At 37.2% G+C, this 27,678-nt stretch overlaps 1 protein-coding gene across 2 annotated transcripts in view; it reads left to right on the top strand.

Moving 5' to 3' along the window:
• The first annotated feature begins 2,269 nt into the window (after positions 1-2,269).
• The window catches only part of LOC149771893 (dual oxidase maturation factor 1-like), a 34,091-nt gene continuing 8,682 nt past the window's right edge, over positions 2,270-27,678 (top strand). Inside the window, exons 1-6 of one of the 2 annotated variants that reach the window (XM_089948095.1) lie at positions 2,270-2,396; positions 20,864-21,026; positions 21,390-21,447; positions 22,720-22,854; positions 24,566-24,625; positions 25,548-25,701. In XM_089948095.1, coding sequence (XP_089804221.1) covers positions 20,865-21,026; positions 21,390-21,447; positions 22,720-22,854; positions 24,566-24,625; positions 25,548-25,701 — 569 coding nt within the window. In that variant the 5' untranslated portion in view covers positions 2,270-2,396; position 20,864. Of the gene's footprint in view, positions 2,397-16,274; positions 16,474-20,863; positions 21,027-21,389; positions 21,448-22,719; positions 22,855-24,565; positions 24,626-25,547; positions 25,702-27,678 lie in introns of those variants that run through there. The other variant, XM_089948094.1, reaches the window with a different exon arrangement.

Raw genomic sequence — 27,678 nt, 5'->3', positions numbered from 1 at the left:
TCTAGAACGTGCTGCATGTTAAAGTTTCTGCGTATGATAATAAACTCGTTTTCTTGTTCATGTATAATTTATGTTAATGTAATATTCTGGACAATCCGTATGTGACTTAGATGCACTAATTAAATAGAAGCATTATATCAAATAAAACTTTCATTATTTGCTTCATGGTTAGAGAGTGGAAGAGATAGACATATTTCAAGCTGAAACATTGTAACCAACGTCTTTATAAGTTGAGTACGTAGGTAGGTCGCTAGATCGATTGTTAAAGTTATGTAGCTTGCTTGCATCGCAAATAGATAGGTAATTAGGTGGGTAGGTTGGTAGTTCGAAAATTATGTTGGGATTGATGGATACGTGGACTGATGGCACGATTGATGGGTAACTCGATGAAAGCATGCATAAATGCATAGAGAGATTTTGTCATTTCTTTGTGGATAAATATCACGTCTGAGTCACGCACGTATCACGAGTGAAACCGGATTTAGGGTGGTACTCAGGCGTTTCTACAATACAGGTTCAAAGGTCAGATCTCCAGATAAACCAATGAACAGGAGTAAAATGATAATTACACAAAACTATATTTACACATTCAATACTTCCTACCTGCTGTCAGTCCTTTATTCGCTATTTTATTTGTGGATAGTTTCAGGCCAGTTAAAAATAAAGTGAACAAAATCCATTCAAGTTCTCTCGTTTAAGACTGGAATAATATAATAGGACGTACGGCAACATTCTGTTTGCAGTATAGAGCCATATACATTGTAATTTAGGGGAAATATTTTATATGGTTCCATTTATTTTAACCTCTAGCGAGTTTGATAAAATATAATAATATTTATGAAATTTATAGTCTGATGACCATTGCACTTAAAGCGTCAAAGAAGAATGGTAAATCAATGCCAAATGTAGCCAGAGTTATTACGTATTGCATAAAATGACAACAACGGCGAGCACGAACACTATGTGCTAATCTACATTTTCAACTACCTTTGTAGTTGTTTCTACACTATATGCTTGTGCTGTTTGATCATCCAGCACCCTGTCTATCAAGTGCATTGCTTAAAAGAGACGGTATTGTACTTTGCGTAGTACTAGCTCAAGTCTCTGCTATAAGGGTCACATGCCAAAGTCTTCAGTAATGGCTTTTTTTTTTGTTGTTGTTGTAATATGCAGGTATCAGTTTTAAGTCATTGTGACCGTTTTACTTATGCTTGAGCAATGAGCAGGTTTACTGTTCTTTGCCACGAGAGAGCGAACCGTCCGTTTACAGTCATATATCGTGACATGTGCCAAGTATAGCTTAAGTTTTGCGATTCCAATAGCCCGGGCGTCTACAGTGGAAGAGCAATGATTGTGCAGGCGAGAAATGCTAGCATTCTTAGTATCACCAACATTAGCATTTTAGTTGCAGTTTGCAAAAAAAAAAAAAAAAAAAAAAAAATTTCTCCATCAAACGGAAATGGAGCTGTGAAGAAAATTAGAAGAAAAAAATGAACAGAAAGGTGTCTCCTTTTTCTTTATATAAACGGTTGTACAACTGCAATTGTTAGATTTGCTCAATCTACGCTAGCGCAGAATGAACGAGTATGCTACTATGCCCTTTATATTCTGGAATTTTACGCACGTATAAACTTCAGAGGAGATTCCATTAACAGTCTCTGATGGGAATCGAATCGGCCTAGCTTCAAGACCTTTCGTCTATAATTCGTAAATTTTCTGCACGCAAACTAAGAAAGCATGCATGTAAATATACACGTATTTCTTTGTTTCTTTGTTTGTTTGTTTCTTTCTTTCTTCCTATTTTCTTTATATTTCTTTCTTTCTTTCTTTCTTTCTTTTTCATTATCTTTCTTTCTTTCTTTCTTTGTTTCTTTCTTTCTTTCTTGCGTAAAGTTAATGCAGAGCTTTGATTTCAATACACTATTCATTACAAGAATCACTGTTTAATTTGGCTCATAGTTAAATATATGCATTACTACTATATCATAAAATCTCTTCCTAGTCTTCACTGTTTCCAGCACCTGCGAATTTATTAGAAGACTTTATGTGCACGTGACGTTACGCTCATAATCGTGTACTCTCCCTTTGATATGGACCCAGTACGAACCGGTAATTATTTTATTGCTATAACCTGTTTGATTGATTACTTGGATTTACGTCGCGTGTGCCAAAACAGGGCATGTGCGACGGTAACCGCAGGCAACCTACCCATTTATTCCAGGATCAAGATATAACATGAATTCTGACCAATAAGAATGATACCTCTTCCAGTATAATTAGCACCGAATCCGTAGTTTCGTGTATAAAATGGAACTGAAATTTAGATCTTATTCGAAATAGATTAAGCGCTTCTCTTGAAAGAAACTGGGGCATACTAATATCAGGAGGGATTTAAGGTATGTGATACATACATACATACATATATATATATATATATATATATATATATATATATATATATATATATATATATGCACTAGAATATAAAACGTGTCTGTCTTTGCATAAAAATGAGTCTTTTCAATTATTTCGCATGATTTAGTTGCATTAACAAGTAGATTAGTGACAGACATAAGTTATTGCAATACATTAGTGACAGAACAATATCAAAGCTAATATATATATATATATATATATATATATATATATATATATATATATATATATATATATATATATATATATATATATATATATTTTTTTTTTTTTTCTTTTAAATTTGAAGGATTAATGACCATTTTCGTTTGGTTGAGTTAGGTTTAAAGACATTTTCTCAGGACTTGATAAGCTATACACGATAGCCAATATACACTGAAACACCACATGAACAACCATCTACCCACAGGTAGTTAAGGCAAGTTTTCTCACATATCTGTTACAGCCGAACTCCATCTCGAGCCTGCGGGATCTGAGGTGAAATGTAACTGATCTGTACAGGCGAGTGCCTTAGACCACTCGACCACCCCAGGTCATCATAATGGTTTAAAATAGGTATATATTCCTCATAAATCGAACGTGTGACCAAAACGTGATATTTATTAATACTCTAAGAGACCATTTCGTGCCTTGGCACTCTCTCAGAACCGGTCTATATTTTATTGTTATGCAATACTGATCTAAATCAACTTAGTGTGATTTGAAAATATCGACATAGTCTACAGCAGATGAATATAATTTATACAAAGACAATTATTATCTCGCATATTAAACATAGGAAGATGCCACAAAGTTTAGGAACAGTGTTATGTATACTTAATTTGTATTGTTTGTTAGCTTTCCTTAATGATTTTGTGTTATGTACAGCTGTATTTTGCAATTAACCTTTGTCCGAGATGAAGTTAATGGTTCACTTGACCAGTGGCATTTATTTTTTTAAACAACATAATACATAGCAAAAATTTCTCTATGACTATAGATTCAATATTCCGATCATTTTTATTGGAGGTAAACATTTGTATTTGGGCTCAAGTTTATGACATTATTTTTTCACTAGGAAATCCTAAATTGGTTGATAACTTTGAATGTTTTAGAAAGGAAATTGACACCCATCCTGTCACTATTAATGTCTCAATTTTATATCTATGTTGATTACTTGAAAAATTATTTATTCCTATAATAACACTGGAAGTACAAAAATAGTCTTATTGTTGTATTACGTTTTAATTTTTATGGTCTTATTTATTTAAATTGTTCACTGTAACTAAAGAGCTCTCATTCAAACTTCCTGTACGAAATCGTTATTTTTGGAATGTTTGTGAACGCATTCATGGACCTTTTGGACTGTATCATTGTGTTAGATCCAGACCGTTATTGCATCATCACATTCCATGCCATTGGCACAAATATAACTTCAATGGACTAAATGGGATTTAATTCATAATTCTCTAATTTCTTTCCAAATTTGCACTTTCTATTTTTAGGGAAATAACTTATTTGTTGAATTTTACCAAACTTTGTTGCTTTCGCGTTTTGCGTTACTTTATCTTAAATATAGTTTTAAAAATAGATTGTCACAAAAATTTAAGATTCCAGGGGCAATTTATTAAATGTTAGAAGGGATAGAAAGAAAAACATCATACTTTAGTGGGTCTAGAATATCACAAATAGGGTGAATGAGAATGTAAAATTCGTCAGTGGAGAGAGAGAGAGAGAGAGAGAGAGAGAGCTGCATGTGAGCCAATGATCGAGAAAGCATTAGATAGATATATTATCAGCTTTAATGGTTCGAGTTTCGGATTCGGCCAATATGAGTATGTGAGAAAGCTTGCCAGTAGCTTCTCGAGGGTCGGTGGTTCTTTCCGGGCATTTCCCGGGTTCTTCCTCCACCATTAATACTGGCCGCCATGTATAGCCTATCGTGTGCTGAAAAATGGCGTTAAACCCTACAACAACAACAACTACAACAATAACATCAGCTTTAATATCAAATGTGTTGTGGCATATATAAAGAGACCTAAGTATTCAAAGGTAGAGGCATACGAAGACAACGACGGGTACCACACAATAAATAGAGGCAGGTAGACAAAATAAAGAGTCAAAGAGACATACACATTGCTGAATGATACTGTAACGTGACGGGTTGTTATGCCGCCACTGTGGTAGGTGTGTTATGGTTGGGGTGGGGTGCTCCCGCTCCTTCCGTGCGAACCTGTCATAACCTATTGCAGCATTTAATTAGTAGTGTGAGATAGCTTTCCACCTGTCCTTGTATGCTACTCATCTATGCATTCTTCTCTCCTATTCCTCCAATTCCTTCTCCTCTTCCTCCCAACTTTCTCCAAATTCCTTCTCCACATCGACTTCTCTATACCCCTTATCCTTATCCACTTTCTCCTTCGCGACTCCTTTTCCTTCTCCTCATTGACTCTCTCTACCGACTAGACATGTGAACTCCAACTGCTCTCCTAGTCTCACTTCCGTCTCCCCTCTTAGAGACTGGGGACATAACTGAACCGGAAGTTCTGTTCTCTAAAATGCTTCCTGTGAAAACACAAGGACAGTACAATATTTTCCTAAGCTCTCTAATCTCACACTACAACTAGCCTATCATCAGATAACGGCTATTAAATTTCGTCGGTCATTCATTCATTCACATCAGAATACTCATACGTTCTTGAATGGAATAAAAGCACGGTACCCACTACTTATCATACATACATCAATAAATTGCATCACATCAATACATATTCATAATTCCATTATACTAAACAATATCACAACAATCAGACGCAATTCATTACATCACAATTCATACATAGCAAAAAAAAAAATATTCAAATATCCATACTCTGATATATCCTTATATCCATATTAACTAACCTTACACACTTCAACCATTTCCTAAATTCACAATTCAAGCATGTGCAAAATCTCACATATCAAATGAATAAATGCATTAGTTTACTACGAACTAAAACATTCTGATTTCAAGCTAACAATCTACATAATTCTCTACATAATACTTAAGCTCATTTCTCAAATACGGATGTAAATTAAACACTACAAAGGTAATTCTACGTACTAAACGATCATATCAATTAATTATACATACTACATATAATTACAATTACAATGCCGTAATATTCTGTACAAATCAAGGAAATAACTTGCTGACCATTACGAAGCTTTGTCTTTCCTTAGAATATCATCTGTAAGTTTTACTGCAAAATAACGAGTGCCTTCCGCATGGCTTGTAATAATAACTTATCTTATACAGGACTTACGAGCTGGGGCTGACCAAACGTGAAACACCCCACGCATGAGAATACAATCGGAATTTTATTCCCCCAAAATAGCTCCAAATGCAAATATGCGTTACTAGATGGAATTAAAGAAACAAAATCATAACGACGCTACACGCTGAGTAAGAACACGAATATACACACAACATACGGTTATCTACTGAACGATCTATGTCATGTCAGTTCTCCTGCTCCTGAAATTGGCGCTTACGTTCCCGGTTCCTTTATTGCATCTGATCTGTATTCGGTACTGCTGTAAGAAAAGCGAACATCACATCAAGCGTCCATTCGACAACTTTGCCTGTGCGAGATATGCGAGGGGTTGGTGGTCTTTCTCCAATATGAACTTTCGACCGTGTAAGTACCGCTCGAACCGTGACATCCCGAACACGATTTCGAGGCATTCCTTCTCTGATACGGAGCAGTTCTTCTCGGCATCAGACAGTTTCCGACTGCCGTAAGCGACAGGAGAAAGCCTCCCTTCGTTCTTTTGCAGTAGTCTTGATTCCAGGCCCGTTTCACATCCATCAGTCCGACGCACGAAGTCTTTGACAGATCCGGTAGATGGACAACAGCGTCGGATGTCAGCCTATCCATCAGCGTTAAGAAAGCGTGCTCACACGCATCCGTCAGAATAACTCTACTTGGGGCCCGTTTCCTGGACAGGTCAGACAACGACCCTGCAATCGCACTGAAATTGGTCACATACTTCCGGTAATACACGGCCAATTTCAGGAATGAATTCACATGAGTTTACTTGGTAGGGCGTGATGCGTTTCCCAGCTGATCCGCCTTCGACTTCTCTCGGGACAGCGTGCCTTGACTAAGGTTGTAGTCGAAATAGTTCAACGTCCGGAATCCAAGGTGACATCTGGAAGGGCCACCGTCAATCCCATCTAACGTAGCCGCTATGTAACGTCAGCCAGCAGAGTGAGATGCTCACGCCACGTACCTGTGACTAGCAAGAGATCATCCATGAAGTTAAGAACATCCCTATCGCGCAGGGGCTCCAACAACTCCCGCATCATTCTAGTGAAGACGCTGGGCGCATACTGGACTCCGTACGGCATGACTAATCATTGGTAGGTCTCGTCGTTAATATCAAAAGCGAGCTTTGCTCAATTCTCCTCTCTTACAGGAATTTGCCAATAGCCCTTGGGCAAATCCAACTTCGATAAATATTTCTCTTTTGTAACAGAAGCGAAAATACATTCTGGGTCAAGTAGCATTTCGACCTGAAATTTCGTCACCTGATTCAGCTTCCGGTAGTCGACATAAAACCGATGTCTGCCATCTTTTTTTCTGCACTAAGACTACCGGAGAGCTGTACGGAGAATCGGTGGACTCGATTCCTCCAAGAACAATCATCTGCTCTATCTCTTCTCTTACGACTTGTCGTTTCGCGTGGGGCAAATGGTATGGTTTCCGCTTAACTGTCCTGTCGCCTAAACTCGACAAGTGACGTTTTCCCGTGTATTTCCGTAAGCACATCTGAATACCCTGCCAGCTACGTCTCTATCTCTTCCCGCTGCATCGCAATCAACATGGGGTCACACTCCATGTCCGAGGGTGTCTCAGCCCTCGTTAATGGAGAGCTCGGGACAGTGTTCGCACCTTTCCTATAGCCTTAGGTGTCCTCTGTGACGATCGTGGCGACGACAAAATCGCTGACGGTCTCTCTTTCTCTGTATCTCTCAAGGAGATTAGCATGGTACAGCTTCTTCTTAGTCGGTAGCCGTATCCGATAGGTTTGACCTCCGACCTTTCAGGTTACAACGTACGGCCACATCCAAGAAACTTACAGCTGGTCGTGTTTTTGGGGCAAGAGCAACAACACCTTGTCCCATACTTCATACTGGCGTGGTTTTGCGCACTTACTGTAATGCTTAGCCTGCAGCGACTTAGCTCACTTGAGGTTCTCCTGTGTTAGGAAACAACCTTCAGTTTGTTTCGCAAATTCGCGACGTCCTGATAGGTAGTACGTATCTCTTCGACAGCGTGATCGTCCGTCCACAGCTTTATCAGTACGGCGATTAGGCCACGTTTGGTCCTCCCATACAAGAGTTCAAAGGGAGGAAACCCTAAACTCGCTGTTGGTACTTCCCGATATGCAAACAGCATGGCTGGAATATGCCCATCCCAATCTTTGAGTTCTTAAGCATGTGTTTTCGAGTCCTGTTCAACCACTCGACCTGTCCGTTACATTGGGGACGATACGGTGTAGTTGATAAGTGCTTAATTGACATCATTTCACATCTGCCATCACGCGACTCATGAACTGTGTCCCTTTGATCGTTCAGGTTCTCGTCAGGCACTCCGACTCTTGACCTAATCCCAAATAGCGCCTGAACGACGACTTCCGAATCAATACTACGAAACGCGACAGCCTCCGGAAAGCGTGTAACGCATTCTACGACCGTTAATATATACCGATTTCTCGCGACGACCCCGCTTTTATCGGTCCGATCAAATCCATTGGGACGCGTCGAAAGGGTTCATCGATAACAAGTGTACTCCCCAAGGGGACGGGTCAATGATCCGTTTTCGGTGCCATTCTCTGACACTTGTCACAGGAGAGACAGAACCGCTTATTATCTCCTTGGACCCTTGGTCAGTATAATTCCTTGACAAGACGATAACGCGTCTTGGTAATTCCCATGCATTCTTCCAAGAGACTCTCATGCGCAAGTTTCAACACTCCACCTCGCTTCTCGAGGGCCCCGATTGGCCGAGTGGTCTAAAGCACTCTCCGTTACAGATCACTGCCATCTCACCTCTGTCTGCGCCGGTTCGAGTCTCGAATTCAGCCAACGTGTGTATGTGAGAAAGCTTGCCAGTAGCTTCTCGTGGGTCAGTGGTTCTTTCCGAGGTTTTCCCGGGTTCTTCCTCCACCATTAATACTGGCCGCCATATATAGCCTATCGTGTGCTGAAAAATGGCGCTAAACCCCACAACAACAACAACAGCCACCTCGCCTCTCCCTTGGTACGACGACTTGCTTGAATTGTTCTTTTCCTTTCGTGGCGTGGTGATACAAGATCCCTTTCTTGTATACGAACTTCACCACCTCATTCGGAGTCTCTTTCTCCGTTCCTTCTTCAGCGTATTTGTGCAACTGCTTCCTAGTTGCGTCTTCTTGCTGAGGTTTCCTCAACTCGGCTGAAAATACGCTACTGATGGGTGTGGACGTAACTTCCATCGAGTCGGTTTTGTCTGTCAACTCATGGACCTGGTTTCGAGCGCACTCACCGGCGTCGGTGAGCAGGTTCCGGTGTTCCCTTGTGGCAACACATAACGACATCCGAGTATGATGTCATGTGATAGTCCATCCAAGTACTCATTTTCAATTTTCCGCTTCACGTACGGTGAATCGAGATCAATGACATCCACTGGCAACGAGTCACGCGCGCTGTTTGCGTACTGGAACGCAATTACCTTCCCTGTGTAGTCCTCGGAATTAACATCCTAACTTGGGAACGCTACACCCAATGTCGTGCATGAGGGTGGCATCTTCTCCTTTGACGGTTGCGGACGCAAGGTTTGCTGGTTTACCGCTTGCCTCCGGTTTGCACTCCTTCCTAGCAATGTCATTCACCAAGGTCTCCTTGCCCTTGATACAGTCCCTTGCCAAATTCACCGAGAGCTTGCAGTTATAGCACGTCGGCGGCCTTCGACTTCTTGCAAGGCCAGCTTCGTGGGTAAGGCCTGTAATGGTCTATAGGTAGCATCCTTACCTATAGATCTCCGTTCGACCTTCCCGTCGCCCTAACGGTTACGGATAGTCAGCTCTCCCTCAACCACTCGAAACGAATCATTGGTCGGGGTCGGTCCGTAGCCTCAAGACCTCTGACGGCAAGTACTCAGGACATGCTCCTTGAGTATGACCTCATGTAGCCAGTCGTACGATCGTTCGACGTCTGCCATATTTATTCAATTACTGACCTATACAAAGCTTTTTCTTTCCTTAGCATCTCCTCTCTAACCTTTACTGCGAAACTACGAGTGGCTTCCTCGGGGTAACTTTATATTGCTCAGACAAAATTTTGGCTTGCTGGTTAAAAGTTATAATTCGGATCGAATTTGTTATCACAATTGTAATTGGGTGTCGTTTTGACCCGATCCAATCAAACTTAGCGGACAATGTCCTCGCTGTCTGTTCACTTTGAGACGGTTTAGAACACGCCCTATTCACAAGCACGGGTTCCTCTGATCTTAGGACAAAGCTGTAACACATAGATAGGAAGTCGCGCTGTCGAACGTCTGTGCCAATTTAAGATGCCGGGCCTTCTCACTGGTCAGAGGAGCCTTGCGTAAGAGATTACATCTAGCATGTGGCAATGTTCAGACATCAAACATGCCTTGAAATAATACCGTAGTTTATAAACGACTTACGAACTGGGGCTTAACAAACGTGACATCTACCTACTTCCATTTCACAACCTGGAACCTCCACTTTCATCGATTCGATTAAGCGTATTCCTTATAATACTACTTTATATCTATTTGATGCTGTCTTATACGATTCTTTCAAAGTTGTTTATCGACTCCACCCCACGTACACAACAAGCATGGCGTTGATGCATGACTTTGCTTAGACGTAAGAATGTAAGGTGTTAGAAAAGAGTTGTTTTTTTAAAAAAAATTCTTTCTTATTCGGCATTTGCATAGTATAAACATTGTTCAAATACTAATATTTTAAGTTTCGTACAGCTGTTTGACAATTACAGATAATGGAAGATAACGCGGGATTTCTCATTATCTGGCTGAACGAAAACAAGACCTAAGGTGTATGTTTCAAACATGTTCATGAAATATAGATGGACTTTAACAGCCAAGCAACACGCTTAGCTCTGTGTTTGGACACTCATGATCCAACGTTTAAAACCTTTAAAATCGAATGTGAAATTAATAATAAAGAGCGTCTATATAATGATACATTATAATAAGTAGAAACTGTGTTCTTTGTGCTATCTCCGAGGACAACGATTCGAGCACATGTGACACGATTCATCAAAACAAATGCATAAGCCAGCTGGATTTTACAATGTTAGATTACTGTTAATGACCTATCAATGTCGATAATTACATAGGAGAATCACCGTCAATTATTTTAACTTTGATCAATTATTTGTTTACCAAGTATATTTTAGAACGAATACGCTTAAAGCTAAATCGAATGGCATTTACCACAAGAAATATATTTTCTATACATTCTTTTATGAAGACAATACATCAACTAATAAGAACTTAAGAAGGGGTGATGCCATAAAACTGTTCAAAAGGAACACTGGTTGCTTCAGCAAAACACGACGAATGCATAGCAATTATCGTCTTTGTCACTTGCAATTATTTTTATTGGTCCGGATATGGATGGACCCACCGACCACTTTATTGACTGTCACTTAATTAAGTCAAGTGTATGTCTTTTGAATTAAATAAAATACACGGACTGCAACGTAACTCGCTAACCTTAATTTAAATAAAACTTCCTTTGGAAAGATGAAACAGAATTACTGCATCTAGGGTGAGAATGTACAACGCCAATATATATGCACGGACGAATCGTGTAATGTTTCACTGTCTTCTTTGTTTTGGCATTTCTGTGTTAATTACACGTATTTGACTGAAAGAAGTGTTTAGAGGTCACTAGCATAGAACCCTCAAACAAGATATAATATTATAAAGACAAAATCAACTTACTTTGAATTTTCCATTAGACAGGTTTTAGAGAATGGAATGTACAAAAATCAAACGCTTTTTAAAAATCTATAAACGTCACATCTATTACCTTTCAGCAGTAAAATGTTTTACTCTAGTTTATTTTCGCACCCATCCTTAAAGATATCCAGGCAATGCTAACACAAGATAAATTGATCGATATAAAATTGATTTATTATCAGTTACGTTTATTAAAGTTAGTTTACTATGTCTTTGGAAGAGAGAAAGATTTGCTATTGTAAATGTATTGTATACATGTTCAAATGCACTACCCAACAGTCTTTTCTTGGTTTATGAAAATAAATTTACATTGTAGTACAGGTCATTATAATTACAAGATAAGTATTAACCTTATCTAAGGTTATGGTTAATTGATATAAATACTTGAATCTACCTAGACGAGAATGACGAAGATGGACTAATATGTCATAAACCATATACCAGGCTAATTTGTTATCGTTCTCTTCTAGGACATATTCTGTGAATGTGACTGCACTTGATTAAATTCGAGTAATTTAAGAGTCTGGTGATAATTAGTACAACATATCAATTAATAAAGACCACAACCAATACTTCTGACTTTTGTATAAGTCAGGTACAAAAAAAAAATAAAAATAAACTAGGATACCAAAAGTATGTCACTTTTTGAACAGCTCCAGATTAGGATCTGCAATTAAAACTCATCAAATTCCCTCTCATCCTCTTCAGTTATGATTGCCTAAATATTTAGTTGAAATTATGATCATCATCTTGCCACATTATCGTTTGATTGCGGATGCGTGTGTACATGCATTACACCCTTTTCAGCTTCGACTGCCAGGAAATTCTCCATCTCCAAAACAGTTTGGGCAACTGTAGCGTGTTGTTTATTCTCGACGAATCTCATGTGATAATCGCTTATAAATGTCGATAACACTACCGAAATGCCAGCTTCGGCATTTGACCATTTTGGCAACGACACTAGCGTTAAATAGTCTGCATACACAAGCACATTTTCCAGAATTATTAAGTATATAATACGTTCATTTTTTATATCAGCCTGATGAAAAACTTGTTTTTATGGGTTTGGTCACTTTATTGATGATGACAGGCTGCGTGACACATGCATATCAGTATGGCCTACAACTTGTGTTTTCTAGGTTAAAGGATTTGTATCAAAGTCACCTTTATGGGATACAGAGTTAAGATAGCGATGCAATATTTGTAAAATATATGCAAGGTTGTTTGCATCTTCCCAATGGTGGATCAAATTGAGATCATTACTGCAGAAGTTTGTCTGCCACAATCATCACGACCATCCCCTTCCATGTTTTTGAGATACAGCCAACAAATCTAAATATCATGAAACAAAGTTCACTCAACATACTAATTGTGAAGCATGTCTGTGTGTCCATTGTTCTTACATCAAGTTGTAGTAAAAAGAAGCAAAAGTACTTCAGATTTGTTAACCGAAAACAATCCAGTTTTTCCACATAGGTTCGTTATCTTACATTGATGATGAAACAGACTTCGTATGATGTATACACTTAACCCCTTCCCCTAAAGCTAATGCGTTGGAGAATCTAATGCTGAAGTGAGTCTCAATGCTCACCTTGAGTCTCTAAGATCACCTTGAGTCTCCAGGATCATGCTGAGTCTCCACGTTTACCTTGAGTATCCATAGTCACGTTGCCTCCACGGTCACGTTTAGTCCCCTCGATTACCTTCTCACTTCACGGTCTATTTGAGTCTCCACGTTCACATTGAGTCTCCACGGTCACCTTGAATTTCCACAGTCGCAGAGAGCCTCCACTCTCACCTTAAGACTCCACGGTCACATTGTGTCTCCACGCTCACCTTGAGTCTCTTCGGTCACGCTGATTCTCCACGGCCACGTTGAGTCTCTACGATCAAACTGCCTTCGCGATCATATTAAGTCTCTACTGTCACAGTGAGTCCCCACGATCAGCAAGACGAAATTTAATAATATAATTATCACAAGGAACACCACTCGATCTCTCTAAATACGTAAGATAATTTGATGACTTCCTGTTTATAGCCTAGCCATTATGACACAGTGGGTTCCTTCAATTACCTATACGTATTTCTTTTTTTTTAAACTCTACCTTGTAAGTTTTCATAAAACTGAATTAATTATTAATCTCCAGTCTCTGGTAGGCAAATTGACGGATGCATCCTGTATAGGAATCTGCTCTCATTAGTTTCCAGTTTCTTCGCTGCGAGACTGACGAATAATCTAATACTTTAGAACGGAAATCGAAATCGCCGACGTGCCCCTCTCCTGTCTCTGTAACAAATGTTATTCTAATATTTTCTACTTATCATGCAGCATGTTGATATGTTTACTGTATCAGATGCCACTTCAATAATTGCCATATCAATAGTGTTACTGTGTCAAGTGCCATATTAATAAATGCCACGATAATACTGTTACTGCATCAAGTGCCATATTAAAAATCCTACTGCATCAAGTGCTGTGTCGATACGTCTACTGTATCACGTGCCATGCTACTACTTTTAGTATATTAGTTGCCATGCAAAAACGTTTACTGTATCAGTTGCCATGCTAATACGTTTACTGTATTAAGTAACATGTGAACAAGTTTACTGTATCAAGTGCCATATTAAAAATCATACTTTATCAAGAGCTACGTTTGTGCATTTATTGTACCATGTGCGATGTTAAGTACTTTTACTGTATCAAGTGCCATGTCAATACTTTTGCTGTATCAAGTGCCATGTCAATAATTTTACTGTATCAAGTTACATGTCTGTAATTGTATGACATCAAGTGCCATGTCAGTAATGGTACTGTATCACGTACCATGTTTATAAATTTAGTGTATCAAGTGCTGAGTCAATTATTGTATTGTACCAAATACCATGGTAGCAATTTTGTTGTATCAAGTGCCCTGTCAGCAACTTTACTGTATCAAGTACCATGTCAGTAATTTTACTGCATCAAGTACCATGTCAGTAATTTTACTGTATCTAGTGCCAAGTCAGTAATTGTAATGTATCGTGTACCATGTCTGTAAATCTACTGTATCAGGTGCCATGTCAGTAATTTTGCTGTGCCATATACCATGGTAGTACTTTTATTGAATCATGTGCCAAGTCATTATTTTATTGTATGATGTTCCATGTCAGTAATTTTGCTGTGTCAAGTATCATGTCAGTACATTACTGTATCAAGTGCCATGGCAGTAATTGTACTGCATCAAGTATCATGTCAGCAATTTTACAGCATCAAGTACCATGTCAGTAATTTTACTGTATCAAGTGATATGTCAGTAATTTCACTGTATCAAGTACCATTCTAATAATTTTATTGTGTCAATTTTATTGTATCAAGTACCATGTCAATAATTTTACTGTATCAAGTACCATGTCAGTAATTTTACTGTATCAAGTGATATGTCAATAATTTTACTGTATCAAGTTCCATGTCAGTAATTGTACTGTATCAATTTCCATGTCAGTAATTTTACTGTATCTAGTACCATGTCTATCATTTTACTGTATCAAGTGCCATGTCAGTAATTTTACTGTATCAAGTGCCATGCCAGTAATGTTACTGAATCAAGTACAAGTTCAGTAATTGTACCGTATCAAGTACCATGTCATAATTTTACTGTATCATGTCCCATGTCAGTCATTTTACTTTATCTAGTACCATGTCAGTAATTTTACTGTATCAAGCCATGTCAGTAATTATATTGTATCAATTGTCATGCTAATCCATAAACTGTTTCGCACAAAGTGAACTCATGTAGCAAAACGACCACGACCGAACTTAGTTCCGTCCCATCAAACAAATAATAATTTATAAAAGACACCCCCCCCCCAAACACACACATCCGAGTGAGCATACAAAGCTCTCAGAAGCTAACGTGAGCTATCTCGCATCGCAACTGTTATGGGGTTAAATCATATACAAATACTCGATGTAGCTTACAAAAAGTTAACATTTTCCCTCAACCAGCCTCAACCCATGCTAAAAATTATTCCGCCCAGTTGGACATCCCGAATACCGTACATTGTTACATCTACTGTATGATTCACAGTTAGGAACAATATTCAAATATCAAAGTCTACTTGTGACCTTTTCTTATTTCAATCCTTAAAACTGGCTAATTTATCTGCTTGACCTATTTATCGTATGCATTTTTATTAAGGAATTGTATTATGTAATACTTAAGTGCCGATAATCCATCACCTCCAAGTTTTTCGAGATGGATCTCTACCATACGCACGTCAAAATGTTTTCCATGTTAGGAATCAGTAGGGGATACACATCAAAACGGTGTCTATGATATGGATCAGTACGGTAGTCACATCATTGTCTTACATCAGGGGTGCACAACCCGCGGCCCGCGGGCAGGATCGTGTTCGCGAACGTGTTTTGTCCGGCCCTCCGTGCAAATTAAAACAACACAGAAATATGGCCCGTGAACAGTAATTATATTAAAGAAATAGAAAACATTCATGTCAGGCAGTAGTTTATTACAATATTTATTAATGTTAATTTCATTTACCGTGTCCTTGTTGCATAGAACAGACAGCGTCGTGTTTGCGGCCTTCGAGTGGTCTTAGAATATGCAATCTGGCCCGTGACCGAAAAAAGATGTGTACCCCTGACTTACATGATATGGTTCAGTACGGTGTATATAAATCAACATTGGCTTCCAACATATTGGTCAATACGGTATGCACAGGAAGGGGACACTTCCACAAAGGGTTTTTCTTTTTTGTAACTGTCTTCTTATTACACTGAAACAATTACCTGCTAAGGTCTATTTTCGGTGTATCTGTGACAAGACAAACTCGGGTCTCACTTTTCGGAAGTGCTTTTTGAAGTGGTGGTGATGCAGGTTGTGTTGGTACTACAACCACTCGATCAGATAGAGATTGCTTTTCGAAATAATTGGTAAACCGAAAGATTGATGTCTTCTAGATGGAATGAAAACAATTTACGAACCAGCTTGAATGATGAGACATTCACAGTTTACAGGTATTTCTTTAGAAATTTTACGGACACGAAATTTCGCACACGTAATATATATATATATATATATATATATATATATATATATATATATATATATATATATATATATATATATATATATATATATATATATATATATCTCCTACAAGTTGAATTGAATTCTGTCTGAAAATGTCACCTTCAGATCACACAATTGATTTACCTCGTTCTATTTATCAGGGCAATATATTAATTTTATTCGTTCCGTTTATAAAAGTGCTAAATTATACCCTGCCATTATATTGGTTATAACGATAATACAATGAATTTTCTTGGCATACTTTAATTAATATACCTTGACGCTGCATAAGTTTGTTTTGACATTTTAAGCCTTTTTGGGTCGTCATCGGCTTTTAAAGACTGTGTAGCTGGTACGCTTAATAATGATCTATTATGTTCATTATTATTTTTCATTATAGCACCAGTAGTAACAGGTATTGTACTCAAAAAGATATGAAAATAAAATAAAAATGATACAGTTCTTTAGCTTTTGTATACTCAAGTTTAAAGTCATTCATCAATTTTGAATTCCTCAATTTTGAATTCCAGTCTAAAATAAGACCAATACGACCAGAACATATTCACTGATGCAATCACTAACAGTGCTATTGTAAACGCATGACACGTAGCTGTAAGGCCAAAATGTTATTTTAAAAACATGACACGTAGCTGTCAGGCCAAAGCGCACGATCTTGTATAACTTGATTATTATGGAGTCCACATAACGGCATGTTATTTAAGGATTATCGTTTGGAATACATTTTTACACTAAAAATCGTTTTCCTTATGTTTTTTATGATTAATGCATCGTTTGAAAAGAACTACATTAAACTAACCCGAATGACATGTCTTTTGGCTGTTCTGAAATGGCCCAACTGGCCAAGTGGCCTAGTAGTCTCGCCTTTGCAGATCATTGACACATCTTACCCATGTTTGTGTAGGTCAGAGACTCAGGCTCGGCCAACCTGGATATGTAAGAAAGTTTGCCAGCAGCAACTCGAGGGTCGGTGGGTCTTCTCGGTATTTTCCTCGGGTCTTCCTGCAACGAAATATACTGGCCATCACGTATAGAATGGCATGTGCTGGGAAGATGATGTTAAAACCCACAAACACAAACAAATTTTAATATTTCTGTGGAATATTCAAGAGGACATCGATAGCTCGAAAGCATTATTGGCATGTGTGTATTAGGAATTATCTTGTGAACATCCGGAATATCGCGGTCCTGTATATTAGGTGAACTACAATTGGCTATTATCTGTATGTAATGCAAGTATATTTGTAGCAAATGTGTTATATAGTCCGTTGCATATTATATGGGTACTCCAGGTGTTTACATTTACTAGCATAAGTTTTAAAGCTCGAATTGATGCAGTGTTAGGACTCGAATTTTGGCCGTCACTGACGTTTTAAGACTCGAACTGTGGCAGTAACTGAAGTACCAGTAATCAATTGATGGCAGTAAATGAAATATTACGACTCAAACTATGGTAGTGGCTGGCGTATTAGAGCTCGAATGATAGAAGTAACTCAAGTATGACGATTCAATTCATGACAGTAACTGAATTATTTTTACTAAAATTATGGCAGTAACCGATTATCAAAGCTCTATATTATGGCAGCATCTGAAGTATTTAGACTCGAAATATAGCAGCAACTTATCTATTAAGACTCAAATTATGGCATTACCGGAAGTATTAAGACTCGAATTATGTCAGTACCGGAAGTATTAAGACTCGAATTATGGCAGTACCGGAAGTATTAAGACTCGATTTATCGCAGTAACTGAAACAAAGAGATTCAACAGCTTCATGTATTTAGTGGTGTATATGTAAACATTAGAAATCCAACCCAGTTTCATTGGACCGCCACACAAACAAAAGATCAGACTATTTTTAAATACCTTCCTAAAGTATTAAGGGCTTCTTAAAACATTCACATGTTTTATTGATTAGTTTTGCATCTTTTTTTTCTTATCTCTGCCTGATTCCATGTGTAGACAACATAAACATCCACAAGAGCAGCAACATCAACCAACCATGACCTAATTAATCATCGTTATAATCCTTTGTGTTGTCTTTAGAATAATCGCCATCATCGTCGTTCTCAATCATCGTCATCAATACGATCATCTTTGTCATCACTACCACCACCTGTTCCATGCGAAACAAATGAAACTGTTGTTAGAATTAACCGATAAACATCGCACCTTTGATGTACTGCTTACATATAGGAATATCACAACGACAAAATGTTGACATACGCGGCATTTGTTTATTGAGGTTACTGACACCGACAAATACCATAAATGGATGTAATACGACGCACGTAAATAGTTTAATAGGTCTCTGTTCAAATTAACTATTCGAAGGGGCGCAATCTTCAGGAATCGTTTAAATAAATTAAAAAAGAAATTGGAAAGTTGAAAATCAAAGGTAGCTATAACAGTAAGTTGTATGTGCACATTATTAGTTGAGTTTTTTCCATTCATTCATTCACTCATATATATTTGTTTGGGTTATTTTGCACACATGCACATAGCTGCCTTTATTTATGTCGTTGGCTGTGTCTTCGTAGTTGTTGTTGTAGGGCCATTTTTCAGCACAAAATAGGCTATCTATGGCGGCCAGTATAACTGATGGAGGAAGAGCCTTGGAAAACCCCGGGAAGAACCACAGTCTCATGAAAAGCTACTGGGAAGCTTTCTGACATACCAACGTAAGCCGAGCCAAAGACTTGAATCCACAAAGACAGAGGTGGGATGGCAGTGGTCCGGATCGGTGAGCGCCTTAGACCACTTGCCCACATGGGGCCTCTCTTCATATTCATTCTTAGCTTAGCACAGAATGGGAGGAGTTCAATATTTTCTTTACGAATGTAGCCAAATAAAATTATATCGGTGAATCGTTTCTACACAGGTATAATTACAAAGTAGGGAGAGAGAGAGAGAGAGAGAGAGAGAGAGAGAGAGAGCAATTTTATCACATTATGTATGACAGTAAAAAAAAATTCAGTTTATCTTTTTTTAGAATGTCTTGTGCTTGATTGCATTATGTGTGGAGTATTTAAATGCGACTTTTCTGATTAATACTTCACGCGATTACACAACAGTTACAATAATAGAGCAACCATTTTAGATCAAACCAATTTAAATAAAATAAGTGCCATTAAAACACAAGCAGCGACAATACCCCACTCCACACTCATTCCTGAGGTGTTATTAAATTACTATGTTCTGGATTCCGTCTTGAACCATTGGTGAAATTACGAGGTGAAAGCAGCAACTCTTCATGGTGTTCTTGTGAATTATATATATTACATGGTATATTAAAAGAAATGACCAGTAATACATGTACATGACATGTCGAGGGAAATATAATTATGTCAAGATATGTAAATGTATACGTGTTTATTTTATCACGCTAGGAGTTGTAAAATGGATTTTTTACTGAATAACACTTTCTTTCATTTACGTTTGGTTTGGGAAATTAATGGAAAATATATTTATTAGTATGAACTTTGACTTGTAGTAATGCTACTACTTTGGAAGCGTGATGTATGAGTCTTTTTTAAAACATACCTTTTTATTCCAACTTCAAAATGCTATTGTTGAGATATCACACAGCAATGCTAAGAGATCTAGTAGTCTAAACTATTTACTGTATTACCGATATTCTTATCCATATATTTTAGTAGTATACCTGGTTAAACAAATTAATAATAAAAAATTGAACTACCATGACCATGTGATGTATGCTGCAATTTGTGAAATGCTAAGTCAGTGAACCATAATGCTCCCGCTGGCTCAGTTCCTATCATCGGATCAACCCAAATCTTTAACTGCAATTTGTCCTTAGGCAATTCAAGGTACTCAATGTTCCTGATACGATATAGCATTAAGCATTTATATGCCATATGGCAATATACTAGACCATGATAGACAAATAAACACAAAGGCACATCTATCAGATATTCAAATTGACAGAAACCAAACACCCCCTACTCCGGATAGAGTGATATACACGTGGATAATACAAGGACAAAAAAAAATATATATATATATATATATATATATATATATATATATATATAGAGAGAGAGAGAGAGAGAGAGAGAGAGAGAGAGAGAGACGAAAAGGGCAAGGACAAACTGACTGCCGGAAAACAGAAACTAATATATGCTTAGAGGAAAAACCGATAATAAAAGGACGTACAGAAAAACTGCGAAAATTTAATACAGAAACAGAAACGTGAACAAAATGTACTTGCCATTTGAAATTATTCTGAAACAATTTTTTAAAGATAGGTCAAACATACACAGTTATGTGATAATTTGTTTCTTTGCGCTATTTCAGCATGGCACTATTCAAGGCGTTCAGGAATGAATTCGGCTACGCGCACTATGGTGAACAGCGGATGCCTGTTATGTTGGATGTTCCCCTAACTCTCGTCATCTACTATTGCGTGCTCATATCAACAGCCTTCCTGATATACGCTGTGGGAATACGAGGAAAAGAGGTTAGTTAACCGTATGGATACCAAAGGACCAAACAACAAATCCACTAACTAAATAAACCACAAGACAAAATGTCAACATACTATGCAATTAACCAACCTACCTATCGATCAATCGACCCACCGTCTTACTTAATAATATAAACTGTAAATGAACGATGACGATGAAGGTTCAAATTAAAGACATTTTAAAACACTTTGAAATATTTTGTCTTAGATATAAACATTTGAAATAGTATACTCAAAATAAAAATTATTCAGCGGAAGATTCCGTGTATGGTACATTTCATGTGTCCGGATAGACATCATTCAATGTTTTTCGGGTCCAACATTAAAACACATTTTCAATTACAATTTACATTGCAGAGGTGGTACACTTTGATTCGTCTGATATACTTCTTGCTGATTGGAAGTGTTATTCTTGGTAAGCTTCTTTCTCTCTCTCTCTCTCTCTCTCTCTCTCTCTCTCTCTCTCTCTCTCTCTGATGCACACACATACAAAACAAGACAATGCCCAGTTTAAAATAACAGACACATCTTTAAACTCATTGCCTTTCTATAAATTTGCAAGCAGTGAAGAATCGTAGTAATAAATCAAAATAACACCCAGTCACACTTGCTGGAAATACTTATAGTTCTACTGGCGGAAATGTCCATTTTGTATTTTAACTGCTGAGCTTGGAAACCATTTATGATAGTCTAGAGGGCATATTGCAACTGGCAAAAAAACTTGATTGATTGATTACTTGGATTTACGTAGCGTGCGCCCAGATGGGCATGTGCGACGGGTTTATCCCACAACAGCGGGATGCTAAATGTTCCCGGAGGAAGGACTTAGTGCCACATCCCCCAGGCGTTTATGTGCTCAAGGAGCACTGCTAATTTAGCCGTCAGGTCGTAGGACCATATCTCTCTAACGACCTGAATGAAGGCTCTCATGAGTGGGAATGGGCCCAACACACACTCATGTAAAACTGTTTTTTTTTTATATTTGAGTAAAATATTCGCAAGATACCGGTCTGATTGGTTCTGTGTTTATTTAGAATCAATAAAATATGCAATTTATTGCAAACCGCGTGTTGTTACGATGATCCATTTAGAAGAAAGTGCCATAATACTATGTTTTGAAAGAAACGGATGGCGTCCTTAATTTTAAAATAGCAATTACGTTATAACGTAACGTCATAAATGATATGCATCATCATAACAAGTTTATATTTATGACAGGATTAAAAAGATACTTGAATTAATAGTTCAGCATCGTTTTTTCTGAGTTTATCGTGGTATAAACTGTCAGTTGCCGACTCACACAGCAAATAACGCCCGAAGGTGAACTGAATAGACTCGAACAAGAAACTTATTGGATTCATAGGTTAGATACTTTGTATCATAATGGCCTTAATGCCAATGAACTATATAAAATTGTATATTTTTATATATTGATATATTGTATATCATTTATAACAATATAATTATATGTATGACTGTTTCTCTCTATTTTATTATATTATTCTTAATTTAGAAATTTTAAATATTGTTGCCATGACGACCATATTTAATATTCCAGGGCTACCATTTTTATTTAGCGCCGAATATGCCGTACCATGGTGTTATTCATAATTTTTTTTAATAATAATAATAATAATAATAATGCTATAATTATTATAATTATTATTATTATTATTATTTCATCAAGTGAGCATTTATGGGCACAGCTGGCAGATTGCATACACAGATATCAGATCACCGTACATATATAGGTCCGAAGGCATTATCGACGGCAAGACTGATATCAAGATTGGTCTTTATACAGCCAATATAACTCTTTCAGGTAAATACATGTTGCTACTGTTTATGTGCATCGAATATCTGCTTTGATAATATCATGTAAACAAAATGTATGCATATGGAACTCCTTATAAGGTGATTTTATTAGAAACTTTTCCCAGTATAATACGATCTTTCATAATTCACAAAGTTCAACATTTAATCTTCAGTAAATATATACTGTAAAATTTAATAGCATGTTTGATGAATAAGATTTTCTGATGTATATTTTGAAACTTAATCAATAATAATATCGTAATCAAATCATGTTTACTACTATCCATATTAACGAGGTATTGTTGCCAGCGCTTGAGTGTCAAGCTGTATATGGAAGTTAGTGATATTATTAGAAGCTATTGTGTCCTTATGTGTGTGTTTATGTTAAAGACATTGTTCCCAGATATTTTATGGCAATGTGTATGTTGCGCTAGAGGTATTGTTATCAGTTATTGTGAATTATTAAAGGAGTCATGCATGTTTTTTATTGTTTCTGACATTAATGTTCTCCCAGTAACGAGGCAGATAATGAAGCCCGAGCCACAATAACGACTGTTTCACCTTACCAGCGTGAGTTAACTAACGTTGATACAGGAAGAATACAAATAAATCAATAAATAGAAAAAAGTCAACATCAGGTTCTTCTTCGTTTTGGTAGAACAGCTTGTGCTCTCGATCACCTGACGTACAACCGTTGACAAAATAAACATCTCCCAAGAGACACGGTTCTAAATACCCTTTGAGAACAACAACTTTAGTGAACCCTTCGAGAATAACCACTTTAGTGAATCCTTTGAAAATAACCACTTTAGTGAATCCTTTGAGAATAACCACTTTGGTGAATCCATTGAAAATAACCACTTTAGTTGAATCCTTTGAGAATATCCAGTTTAATAAATCCTTTGAGAATAACCACATTAGTGAATCCTTTGAGGATAGCCACTTTAGTGAATTATTTGAGAATATCGACTGTAGTGAATACTTTGAGAATAGCCACTTTAGTGAATCCTTTGAGAATAACCACATTAGTCAATCCTTTGAGGATATCCACTTTAGTGAATCCTTTGAGAATAGCCACTTTAGTTAATCCTTTGAGAATAGGAACTTTAGTGAATCCTTACGCATAAAATCTGTCATTTTTCAAAAATCAAACAACTTTCAAAATTTCGTAGGGATTACATGCAGCTACAAATTCTAAACTTTACTTTATTGATATGCAAAATGATAATACACATCTGATCCTGTAGTAACAAATGCATCAAGGCAAGAGAGTGCGTAACATTTCTCTATTCGGAAAATTTTCATCTTCTTTGTAACTGTAGAAGAAAACACAATTTAACGTTTTCAGCTATAAAACACAATGCAGGATGTAAATTTATTCATAAGCATTCGGCCCGTGAAAAATAAATCCAACAAAATACCACGGCATCAACGCCGCGTTGACTACTACTTTGATAAAAGGATATGAACACATTCATACGCCTGATTTAACAATGTTGAAACGTATTTTTGTGTAGAATATGTATGTCTGAGTTTGAGATATTGCCAGAGAGACATGTATTCAGAGAAAGTTTGTTGTGTATAATCTTCTTTTGTTAGAGAATACCATATTTTAACTCACAGCAGCCAAAATTCAACACAGCATCATCCAGATATCAAGCTAGAACATATATTATGCCGAATTTATATAATTCATTGGACGAGTTTTAAAATTGCAGGCTATTTTAAAGACGAAGGCAACAATGTCGATTACAACGAAGAGGTGTTTTTAGAGGACAGTAAGTACACGGAATTTGTATGTTGTCAGCGACACTGGCAATTACAGTATCTAACATTCAGTTAGAGTCTTTGTCAGTTATAGTCTTTGTCAGTTATAGACTTTGTCAGTTATAGACTGGCAATTATAGTCTTTGTCAGTTATAGACTTTGTCATTTATAGACTTTGTCAGTTATAGTCTTTGTCAGTTATAGACTTTGTCAGTTATAGTCTTTGTCAGTTATAGACTTTGTCATTTATAGACTTTGTCAGTTATAGACTTTGTCGTAAAATCCTAAACACTCATACACCGATACACATCCACTATTCTCACGAATGTACTTACATGTAGTTTTATATCAAATTACCCATGCGTTTTAAGGATGTTACATATGTTCAATGTAAAATCCATAATTATCTCTGTTCTTGTTGTTCGTCGGGTTTGTGTTCATTTAGAATGGTTTACCTGTTTTAGTTGTGCGCAGTTTAGTTTACATTCTTGACCTTCTACCTTTATTTGACATCATTTTGCCAATATTATGCTGAGATTAGCAAAAGCTGATCTCGCATAAAATCATCTGCACAAAATGAATTAATGACATGTTCTTAAACTCAAAAGAATATTAGAGTTAGAATTATGGTACATTTGTTTTCTTTTAGTTTATATGACGCTTGTTCTTCCTTAACGATATTTTAGATTTAAAATTAGGTCCATTGTCCTACCTTCATGGAATCAAAATCAAGCAATGCATGTTTATACAAATACACCTGGCTTTTATCAGGTATGACTTGACACATTTTCATCAGTTCCCTTTTGTTTTCATGCGTTTGTGTCAAACTTTTCCTTGCATTATAACTTATATACAAAATACCTAAATTGATTTTAGTGAGAAACAAAATAATTTCCTTTTATATTTAACCAATCATTTTATAATATTTATTAGTAGGTGGACCCATGACGGAACTTTACAATGCTCTGGATCGTGGTCTCCCTCAACCAATATTGATGGTGTTAGAACACTTCGATATCGATGAGGGTGGTCTCAGATTCGGCCGGAGCTGTAAATTTGCTGGGTACTTCGCAGGAATCCTTTTATGGTAAGAACCCGCACCCCCCACCGAAAACAATATCAGAGAGAGAGAGAGAGAGAGAGAGAGAGAGAGAGAGAGAGAGAGATAGAATTGAATGTATAGATATTAAATTCAGTGGTAAATTAAATAAAAGTGAAATTCGCCATTTTGATACAGAAAGTTATTTCTGTACTGATAATTGAAAAATGAATTCTAATTTATTGAAGGTAATGTTTTGAAGGGTTACGGTACGTTTAATTGCAAAACTTGCGTATATACCTACTGAGACCAATATTCGATTCATAGACTTGCTAACAAATACTGTTATTTTTTATACTTAATGTCTGTTATTTCAAAATACACAAACGTATGCAATAATATACTTCAACTAAATTCGGTCTCACTGCCCTACTTTTTTACATTCAAGGTTTAATGGATTTAACCAACCAAAATATTTTTATAGAACTTAGTACATTTGCTATCGTCATATGAATTATTGGCTTTTTGACGTCCCGAATGGTAGTAATGTACTTACTCATATTAATAATTTCGATTAAATATTATGACACGGATGGAGTCTCACGTCTGAGCTAATATCATCACCTACACCACATAACAACTAATCATTAAATTCTAACAAAGCTATACACGGATACGTAAATACAAATGGCGGATATCATAGTTTTTTGTTTTATTGTACATCACCCACGCCCCTGAAAATCACAAGTCCAGGTGTGAAGCCAAGCTTCATACTTGTAGCCAAGAATTGCAAATTATTACGACGGTAAAATCAACCACCAGCGCAACCAAGCAATCTGGGTTCTACATGCTCATTGTTACAGCCCAACAATTCAACAGTCACGGGGACATAAAATGTACCCACCCTCATTTTTCTTTCTATAATTGGTCAGTTAGTTAATACCCCCCAAAGAAAAAATAAATATGGAGGAACGTAAGACTGCGTATGAAACATGCGGTTAAAATTCGAGAAAAAACATTTTCCGTATCCTTGGCATGCACTTCTACACTCAGTTAACTTGCATATCTGACCAGATATTGTTACAGTTCTCGTGTTCGTTCCTCTTGGACTCAAGGCGTGCCCGTCGCGGTGCCACAAGCTTACCTTTCAGAGTCGGAATGGAATATGCCGACTCTTCGTGGCTGTTGGTAGTTTTATGGTGACACGCAGGGTTTGAATCGATTGAAACGAGCAATCTGTGTCGTCTTATGATCATTTCCTGCGTTGTGGTACGTGGCATCCGTTATATTCTTAACAATGCGCAATGTTCTCCTCCTCATGACCTGAAGCTAAGTTGAATTCATTTTCTTTCCCGGAGTATGATATAACCACACAAGATCAGCATCAGAGAAAGACTGACCTTGAACCTTGAGAACGTAGGTAGCCTTTGGATGCAGAATAACGGGTGCTAATTTATAATGCGCTTGCTCGTTTGCTGCCAGATTGCCTTCCTATATTCGGACACAAATTAAGACAGCTTCTTCGGGACCGCACGTTGGACAAGCCATAGGACATCACTTTGCACTAGTTCACACGTTTTGGTTGTAAATATCCTCTTTGGATGGCCAGGATGCTTGATTGCCAATTTATTTTGCCCGACAGAGAATCAAATTGTTTCGTAGATTCAAGAAAGAAGGTATGCATATTTATCCTTAAGTGAAGTCAGAGCTTTATAGTCCACATATAATAGATTCATTAGATCTTTCTTAGCTACCGCTGGAGCAGCCAAAGAGCTTACCGAATTTTCATTGATTGCCTTCATTAACAGAACTTCGACTTGTGTCAGTCTCCAACATATTATAGAACGGCAAACTTTTGAACGTGTCACTGATCGATAAAGCACTTAATGTCCTAACAGAGTGTCGTATCAAATTTATTATATCCAATTCGTCATTATCTTTAGCAAGCACAGCAAAATTCATTATCATGGCTACTAGAGCAGTTGTTTGTTCGAGTGTTAAATGGTTGCTTGATTTAATTAATAA

Source organism: Sinohyriopsis cumingii, unplaced genomic scaffold (genome assembly GCF_028554795.1).
Source record: "Sinohyriopsis cumingii isolate HCF-2022 unplaced genomic scaffold, ASM2855479v2 utg001603l, whole genome shotgun sequence".
NCBI classification, from domain to species: domain Eukaryota; kingdom Metazoa; phylum Mollusca; class Bivalvia; order Unionida; family Unionidae; genus Sinohyriopsis; species Sinohyriopsis cumingii.
This window is presented reverse-complemented; position numbering and strand designations above follow the sequence as displayed.